Source organism: Stegodyphus dumicola, chromosome 10 (assembly GCF_044657685.1).
Source record: "Stegodyphus dumicola isolate Sdum_Otavi_A_Nest chromosome 10, ASM4465768v1".
NCBI classification, from domain to species: Eukaryota; Metazoa; Arthropoda; class Arachnida; order Araneae; family Eresidae; genus Stegodyphus; species Stegodyphus dumicola.
Genome location: NC_140777.1, coordinates 128,780,747 through 128,790,854, shown reverse-complemented (window position 1 = coordinate 128,790,854; position 10,108 = coordinate 128,780,747). Strand labels below are relative to the sequence as shown.

General features: G+C 31.7%; 1 protein-coding gene across 1 annotated transcript in view; it reads left to right on the top strand.

The window, feature by feature from the left end:
- Positions 1-1,926: 1,926 nt before the first annotated feature.
- The window catches only part of SP555 (SPRY domain-containing SOCS box protein SP555), a 67,349-nt gene continuing 59,167 nt past the window's right edge, over positions 1,927-10,108 (top strand). The window contains exons 1-2 of the mRNA XM_035360932.2: positions 1,927-2,083; positions 6,008-6,231. Of these exons, the coding sequence (XP_035216823.1) occupies positions 6,177-6,231 (55 nt within the window). The 5' untranslated portion in view covers positions 1,927-2,083; positions 6,008-6,176. The remainder of the gene's footprint in view (positions 2,084-6,007; positions 6,232-10,108) is intronic.

The window sequence follows — 10,108 nt, the reverse complement described above, 5'->3', positions numbered from 1 at the left end:
TTCGGGGCATTAAGATATACATATTTAATTTATGAAAAATTTAATTTTAGAAATACGTAAGAACTGTAAATACTCGGCTTAACTGAGGAAACAGCCTATCGATGTGTTCAAAGACATCGGAGAATTTTTTTTCTTTTATAAACCAATTACATATTTAATATAATAAAAATAACGAATTATATTTTCATTTCACACATTTCTTTATTCAAAACTACCGGAAGTACCCGATGCCAGTTAAGATAGTTTGAGAGTAATGTATTTAACAACAAAGAGAATGATACCGCTCTAATCCTTCCCTAATAACGATGCAAAAATACGATTCATAGTCATACATTTTTTAATCTGATGCGATATGGAACCTACAGAAAAATTTGGATAGAAAAATAAACTAATTCTCTCTCATTATATCAGTAACAATTACATGCAGTTTTTAATAATTTTCGTATTTCTAATCAAATGGTCGCAAAAGCTCAAGTTCTATTCAACGTTTCACCTATATTCAATTTTAGTCGATTAAGTGTGGCAAAAAATTCATGAGAAATCAATAACGCAAACAGGGAAACAAAGGCACAAACACACAGATATTCTTCTTTATATATATAGATTTTGTAAAAATTACAGATTTTTGATTAACAAACTCTACTATTTGAAAGCGAGCAGTGGCACCACTTCTCGAAATAAAGTAGATTTTTACCTCCAGCGTGCTAGACTGTTGCTTCTCGGAAAAATGAGGGCGAAAGTTAGCGTTTTTAGAGTTTTTAATTAATAGCTCTGATTTTAGCTATTGGTTTTTTTTTTTTTTTTTTTTTGAGGGGGAAAAGTGGACGTCGACCTTTTCCAAAACCCAGGAAAGAATTGTAGAAAGTTTATTGACGATAGCTATAGTACTGACCGACTTAATCGCGAAAAAACACACAAACAGACATTCTTCTTTATATATATAGATTGTTATATTAAAAACAAAATTTTTCTCCTTGCCTTAAACAAAAAACAAAACACTCTTTTTCCACAATAATTAACAATAAATTATTTTATTCCAATAAGCATGTAATCCTTTTTTATTTTACATGCTTTGAGCAAAAACTCTAAAATTCCCTAAAAATCACGAACAGGTGGTATTTTGTTGATTATAATTCCAAAAGGACGCTTACACTTTGTACATTGGCCTCTTTCCTTTAAATATAAATCCAAACTGAAATCCATTCCATCAGAACCAAAACAAAAGTTTTTGTGTGTAATAGATTGTAAAACTACACTATGAGGAATTTTATATCCATAACTGCTGGACGATTCACTAAATGAAATGATAAAATTGAGAAAATGACTATCATTACGTTTATTTAGTTTATTTTTAGAAAAGAAATACTTCTAACTGCTAAGAAATAAATTACGGAGAAAGCAAAAAACATTAGCTGACGTACAGTACATCCTGCTTTTTCGTTCATATCTATAAATTTGCAGTACATAGCCAGGCTGCATATCGGGCATATTCAACTGAATTATTTTGATAGTTTTTTTAAAATATTTCTGTATTAAATTTATAAATTACTTCAATCAACAAAACTGTATAGAATGCGATGTTAAATCAAACGCTGTTTTAATTTTACTTAACTTGTAAAGAATAACAACTAAATTGGTGAATATTTGGATTCAGAATAGTTGGAATTCAATTGGAATTAATCCTAGTAATGATGGTATTACGCTGAAGCATCAGTTCAATTTATAAGACAGTTGAAATTCTTTTTTCTTAATAATGCTTTACTCCTAATTACCCGGTGATTTTGAGACCGTAAATACCATTTGCAATAACCCCTTTAAATGAAAGTCCGTGTCAGTAGACATTCTTGTGTTTGATTAACAGTGCTTCGTTATGTTCCCATGGTAACTTAGGTCGACAACCATTAGCCATTGGCGGAGTCTGGGACTTAGCAGCCGTCGCCAGAGCAACCCTAACACGGGTGCAGATGAGGGGACAGCATTGGAAATGAACGGTGAAGAGGTGGGGAGAGGTATGTGAACTGTGTCCACCATTTTCAACAATTCACGAAATTTAGCTGAAAACATGAGTCAAAGGTTTTCCCAGGTAAGGTAAATTTTTGAAGCCTTATATTACTCAAAAAAGTTAATTTTTTCTAAGAAAAATTTTCTGTTTAACTGGTGAAGGGATTCTGTACATTGGTTTTACTGCAGTGTAAGAATCATACAGTGAAGAAACGTTTCAGTGTGGCCGCCATTATAAAGTATTGTTCTGTGTGTAAAATTCGAAAAATAATTATGCTTTCTACGTTGCTTTTATTTAATACATAAATCAGTATTTCGTTTTCTGTAAGTTCTCATCGTTTATTAAAGGGATAATAGGCGTTTATTGTATGTTTGCCGACTTAAGCTGTCGCTGTGTAATAACAACATATCCAGCACTGTCGTAGTAAACGAATGAAGTATTATATTTAAAACAATATTAATATAACTTTCTGCTATTTTAAGTATGCTTTAAAATTAAAATCTTGAACTTTTAAAGTGCACGCTATTCTTATGCAAGCGTTAATATCATATACTGAAGGTATTTCCTCTAAACATTTTGCAAAAGCCTTGTTTTAAAAATTTTAATCTATCTATTTACAAGACAGTGTTAACTAAGAGTTAAACAATGTAGTATGCATATGAATATTTTTAACTCGGAATTCTTGTTTTATCACTGATTTTAACAGAAATAAATCTCACCAAAATTTCTTCTGAGTAACTTAATCATATGAAGCATTCAATTCATTAATAGAGGCAAAAACAAAAACAAAATATTTAAGGAAAATGTATTCTCTTATTTTTACAACCTTAACAATGTAATTGCTATTTACAGTATTTTGAAACAATGAATACTCAGAATTGCGCAGTATATTTTAAATATAATGTGACTGCAGGTTTTACCGGACAAACATTATATCAAATTGTTTTAGATTTAATTTAAAATTCCTTTTTAAAATTTTTTAGTGCTTTCTGAGATTTATATAATTGTATAAGACTTTTTTTCTGAGATTATTTTAGCTGTAGTTTAAAATTAAATTTTTAAATTTATAATGCTGTCAGAATCTCGCATAAATCGATGATTTAACGTAAATTACAGATAGCTTCCAAACGACTATAAGTAGTTCATAATTAATTTAAGAACTCTAAAGTACGTTATAAAATTTGTACGATATAATTCCTTTTTCTACTACGAAAGTGAATATTCTATTAAAAAAGTCTATAATTAGGAGAATATGCTTTAGCAAATTAAATCTTAGATTTTCCGAATATTATAAATTAGAATTTTTTTATTCAAACTTCATCTTTTAGAATGCGATAAATATGTTAGCAACAAATTTTAAAACTTCTTTACTTGCCTTTATAACTTAGTATGTTTTAATACCTAAGTACACACTTCATATGCTCTTAGATAAAATATATATGTATAAATAGGTTATAGCTCACCAGAACTTTGCAATTTGTCGTATAGGATCATAAATAACAGAAAGATTAAGTTCTTCGACATATTGGCTCTAAAATTTATTACGTTTACTGCAATTTCATCAGTTTGAAGCAATAGGAATTTAACAGCAGTAATTTTAAACTATTTTCTTTTAAAACTGACAGATTTTCTAAACTTTTTTAAAAAAAGGCTAAAAGTGAACTTAATTCAATGGTTTCGTCAATTATTTAAAAAAATGATATTAGGAAAGAGATCTTAATGGAGCTCATCATTTACCCTGTGTGTTTAAAAAATAATATAAAAACTTACACATTTTTTTCATGAATCAAGTAATTGAAGGGTAAGTAAAATCTTTCTTAGAAATAAACAAATTATCAGTCCCTAAAAGTGTTTCCACATGCTAGAGGAATCTTTCTTACTGAATTCAGTAATGATGCAACTGATAAAACTTTTCATGTTAAATTGCATGAATTTTGCATTTTTCGCAATAAAAATATTATTTCCATTTCTTATTTACAATTTATTTTGGAATAACTTTGATAAAATCAATATAAACTAGTTCTTCAAATTCAGAATTGTTTAATATTCGTAAAAACGTTATTTTGCTTGATCGAATTTCGTCCGAAAATGCTTTGATCAGTAGATATGCTTCCAAAATTTTAAATCAATTTATACAATGAAATTCAAGATTCAAGTTTAATTATTTGCAAGAAATTTATGTAAAATGAAATAGAATCTTGATTATTATTTTTATTTTGTAGAGAGTAATTACAGTAAACAACAATCCATATATTCTTTTCCCAGCTGTGCAGCTAAGTTCAGATTTTTAACATTGGTCATTTTTCGCTTACAATTTGATTTCACGTAAAGACCTTGTAGTACAATCCGGAAATACTGTTAATTCTAATTACTGTTAATTAATATGGATCATTTGTCAGATAGTGAAAAACTAGAAGTTAATGCTCACAGAGAAAAATCATCCATTAAAGATTATATCTAATGTAAACAGTACCCCACCGATCGTCAAATGGTTAAGCTCGCTGAATACTGAGAGTTCGATACATATTCCCTCCTAGATCCTGAGTTCGATTCTAGGTGAACAGGCTGCCTGCATAGTTGGTTTCTGTAGTTTTTCCATATGTAACGTGAATACGAGCCAGTTCTCTTAAAACGCCTATCTTTAGAGGCATCTCTCTCCACAGGTATAGCTTTCGCATGCTTTTCCGTTACTGAATTAACATAACCTATCCAAATGTCAACAATAATTATGGAATGAAATTAACATTTTTTCATCATCGATATAAATCTCACCGCAATGTATGGATTGTTAAAGAAAGAGTGTCCAAATGGTGTAAGAATGTTATGCTATGCTGATGGCATTTTATATATAATTCGTGAAAACTCTTTGGAGAAATTAGAGAAGCTAAAGAAGAATTTGCTAAAGAAGATTTAAGAACGTGCATTGAAAAAGAAAAGCTGAGATTAATTTACAAAAAACTAATGTCTTATTTTAGTCAAAGGGGGGGGGGGACTAGATCATCAGAACTAAAATATGAAGGCGTTAGAATTAAACGTGTTGAAAGCCTTAAACATCTTTGTGTTTTTTTCGATTGCAAACTGAATTTTGAAGAACATTTTAATAATATTCATAAAAGAACTAACTCTATTCTGATTCTCTCTATTCTGAAAAGACATTTTTCAGCTCAGCTGAGTTATTAGCAGTGAAAAGCAACATTATTAGATTAATGTACAAAACAGTTATTACTTTTACATTGATGATGATTGATGAAAACCTGACTGTAAAAACAAATACTAATATATATACAGACTTCATTATCTGGTTTAAAAGCACTAGCAGAAGTTGATAACACCAATATTTTGGTCTCATTTATGAACTGGCTGAAAACCCATACTGGTGTTGTAGGCAGTGAGCGGGCCGACATACTGCTATGGGTAATGCCGAGGATGCGTTCGATATTCAAGCATAAAAACGGTTGTTATTACTAAAGTCAAGGATTTCTATTATGATTGCTGGAAAAAGAAATGGAACATTTCAGGAAAAAGGAAAGATTATTTGTTGAACTTTGAAGTTTTTAAAAATATGAGAATGACATGAGATTTTGATTACATTTAAATAATTACTGGACACGGGCGCTTCCCGGCGTACTTGGAAAGATTTAATTTACAAAATAATAGTCTTTGTAGTTTTTGTAGTGCTGAAGGCAATGTACGACATTTCGTCGAAGACTGGGTGTTATTGCGATATGTTCGAGAAAAGCATGGTAACATAAAGGAATTCTACTGCGGCAGATTTGCGAAGGATTTGATGAACTTTGTAAATGGCAATAGAATAATACTAGGAATTTTGGTTTGATGGTTTTGACTGTATTTCTGTTTTAATCTGTGTTTTAATCTTTTAGCTGTATTTTTGTGTCGGGTGTGCTGCGGTAACCATGAGGCCGATTACTATCGGCCAGGAGAGTTACAGCACACTCTTATATTACATTACATTACACTAATATTTATATATATTTTTAAACTTAGCTTCAGAGTCGCCGATTGTATGAAGAAGGTACACGAATCAGATGACATCATATCAGGCATGGACAGGCGAACATATCGATGGGGATTTCGGGACATTCTGTCCCAGATATCCAACAGCTTGTGATTTGTTTTCAACGAAACAATTCGTACTACCTCAGTTGAATTCGACATGAACGAAGCAACTTTAGCAACGACTTCCACTCTGACTTCCAGTAGAAAAAGAGGTAAGTACGCATTTTTCTAGTACCCGCATATTCAAATGTTTTATTTCGAGGATATCTTGAACACAGTGCACGCAAAAATTTGATATACCCTCAAATGAGGAGGTAAAATCAGTTTGAAAATTACAGGTGAGCTTGATAAGCTCATCTGATGGATATATCTGATCGCCAGCTTGGTAAGCTGATCTGATGAACTACGTTCAATTGAAGAAGAATTTTTTCTGTAAGGTTGTACCGCCGATTTTCGAAAACTAGTTATAAGATGCAAAGGTGAACTATCGCATTGAAGTAGTTAGATCTCATATGAAAACATTCTCTATTCTCATATCAGTTTATTTGTTGTCAGCTCAATTCAACTGCTGTTTATTAGCTGAATTTATTTTTTATGTTTAAATATATTGAAGTAAACATGCAACTGCCTAATGGCCGTTCACTCGAGTCTTTCAGAAAGGTACCGTATTTCCCATAAGACGCACTTTTTTTAACTCTAAAATGTGTCCTAAAATCAGACTGCGTTTTATGGGCTGAGGGTACAAATTCGTCTTCTAAGACGCAAGCTGATTCGTCTAGAAAAATACTATTCAATATTTTTTCCCGCAATCAGGCATAGAAAATGATTGCCCTAATTAAAAATGTCGATACTAACACTGTTTTAAGCCAGTAGAATGTAAGTGAATTTTAATATTTCCTAAAACATTTCCCAAATAAATCATTCGTATAAATAAGATAGAGTATGCTTATGCATACTATGCAACATAATGTAGTTTAGTTTCATCTCACATGTTAGTTCGTGGGCCACGATGCTGAAAGCAGCTTGGAAAATAACTTTCGTAGCACTTATTTAGGGGCAATGCAGAACTGCTTTCAGATGCATCATTTTTATAAAATGGATAAAATTATACAAAGCTCTGTTTTAGCAATGTGCACATTAAATGCAAATTAATAAAAATAAATAGCATTACTTGTCGCTCAAAAATACGTCGCACTAATAACAAGACGTATTACAATCCACAGCAATCAGTCTCATAAGGAAATAATTTTGTTTTCAAAGCCGTCTAACTTTTTCTCCCTTTCCCGTCTGTCACTCACTTCAAACCAATTTACATTTGAAAACTGTAGTATTCTTTCTTTATTATTAACTTTTAAAATGCAAGCAACAATTCAATGGAGCTGCATGTCTACACAACTCACATTTGTTTGTTTGCATCGTGTTTGGCGCTTCGAAAATAAAAGGCTCTGGTTGGTCAATTTTTACTAGTACAAAATAAAAACGTCTGTATAATTGTGTTCATAGGAATCAGAATATCTTGCTTTAAACTCGGAGTCTACAAGAAGTAAAACTTAAATAGTATGAGACTGATATTCAATGTATAATACGTTCCTTTAGCTTTAGTGTTTACACCTGTTTTTACACGGAAAAAAAATAAGTGTAGCATAAAAAGTTAAAATTAGAGTACCCTCATGGGATCTAAAGCAAGAAGATTGTCGTCCAGTATTGCAAATTTAACTTAAAGTTGTAAATTAGGCTTCAGAGCAACTGAAAAGCGTTTCGGCCTACCAGAATCTAAGAAGATAATACAGGAATGGAGAAAGTAGAAGATGGATTTAGTGAATGTAGATAGAAATAAAAAACTTGGAATAAAATATGGAGCGTATGAACATATTTTATAACGAATAAAATATATTCAGACGCTCCTCAATAGCTAGAGTTCGAGGAAAATGTTAAGAAATAGATAATAAGTCATAGGAAGAATGAAATTTTCTTTTTCAACAAAAAAGATTTTAATTGAAGCGAGAAAATTAGCAATAGCTATGCCTATTGTCGATTTTTCTCGGACACCATCGTGGTGCGATTCCTGAAGAGAAATGTCTGTGTATGCATGCGTCCCAGAACTACAACAGCTCAAAAACTGCCACTTGAATACGAAAGAAAGATGAAGAATTCCACACATACGTCATAAACTTGAGAAAGAAGATGCGTTTGGAGATGACAAACAGGAAACATGGGTGAAGTACCTTTGATGTTTGACGTGTTATCAGAACAGTGGACGTTAAAGGTATTAAGACAGTAATGATGACGACTTCTGGTAATAAGCAAATCCGCTATACTGCTGTTCTCTCCTGTTGTGCTGACAGTTTAAAACTTCCTTCTTTGTTAATATTTAAACGAAAAACGCTGCCTAAATATACAGTTCTACATGGAATGTATATTCGTGTTCATTCTAAAGGATGGATGGAGAGTGTATGAAGCTCTGTTTATAGCACTTGTGGTACAGGCATGTAGGTGGACACTTATAAAGAAATCATCTTTATGAGTGTGCGATCAGTTTAAGGTTCTTATAATGGAGTCAACTGAAGACACCTCTTGCTGTGATTCTTGGTGGATTGACTTCTCAGCTACAGCCTAAGGACGTTTTAGTGAATAAACCGCTCAAGGGATATATGCCTGAAGAAGGGATAAAATGGAATGAGGCGATAATTCATGACGTCACACACGGGAAGAATGAAACGGCCGTCAGTTTCTAGTACTTGTGAGTGGCTGAAAAAGTCCTGGCAGAAAGTTAAAAGTGAGACTATCATTATTAAGTCTTTTTCAGTGGAATTAACAATGCGCTAGTGAAGATGACATTGTGTGTGAGGAAAGTGACAAATCCGGTGACAGTAACTACCTAAGTGAAAATAACTTCGTATTTTAACAGCAGTAATGAAGAATTTCTGGTATTCTACGATGAATAAACGCTGATATATTTGCTAATTTTTTAACATAACAGTTCTGTTCTTGCTGTATAAAGTGTTATAACTGAAAAACGTATTTTGATTCTTTTCTATCTGACTCAAGTGTTTTTGTAAATTCTAAAGTGAAATATCACAGTGCGTCTTATACCCTGAGAACTATAGGATTTTGTCCAAAGTATACCAAGCCAAAAATCTTTCCAGGTGATGCTGCGGCGTAAAGTTTCCGGCACTTTTCAAGTGTTCAGCTATTGGGCTTTAGTCAGGCAATTTTCGTAAACTTATCAGCACAAAAAAAGTATATAAGTGTTAGCACTTTGCATTTGTAAAAGTATCAGCATTTTATGAAGCACAATTTCGTTTTAAGAAGCATGGTTTTAATTTACATTCCGATTAATTTAATCGCGGCCTCTTGCTGTAAAATCCCTTTGATTACCTAATAAAATAACACTACTACTATGTGCAATCTAATCTAATGGTTTATTATTATTATTATTAAAGTAACATATTAGTATTAACCTTTCAACCATTAAAATTCTATTCTATTATTTTGAAACAGAGACTAAAATTCTGCTATTATTCTATTAGTACTAAGTAGACAACTGATTTTGAACAATATATCAAAACTTCCTGAACTTAGAACACGAATAATAACAATCTGAAGTCTCTTTGTGCAAATATATTTGGCGCTTCCTTAATTTTACATTCTATATGTTTCTGATATGTATATAAGTTTTAAATGTGTAATTCAATATTTTATTTCTATAGAAAAAGTAATTTACTTTTTTCTTTATGCATATTATTTCTCATCGTTGACAAATTTTGAGCAGAAAACTGAAAAAATGTGAAAGTAGTTAAATGTGTGAAATGTGAAATTGCGAAAAATGGTTTAAATAAAATCCTATTCTAGATGGTCAGTAAGAGAAGATGCCGTACTGGCATTAATTATTGGTTGAAATCATATAAAAGAAGCCTTATCTGACATCTATGCTTCAAATTCGGAAAAGAAAGTAACTACAGTAAGACCCCGCTTAACGCGGGGGATACGTTCCATCAAAGTAGAGCGTAATGCGAAACAGCGCTAAACGAGGCTATCTTTACATGCATATATTGGGGTTAGGGGAAGATGGCTAGGAAATTGGTTAGG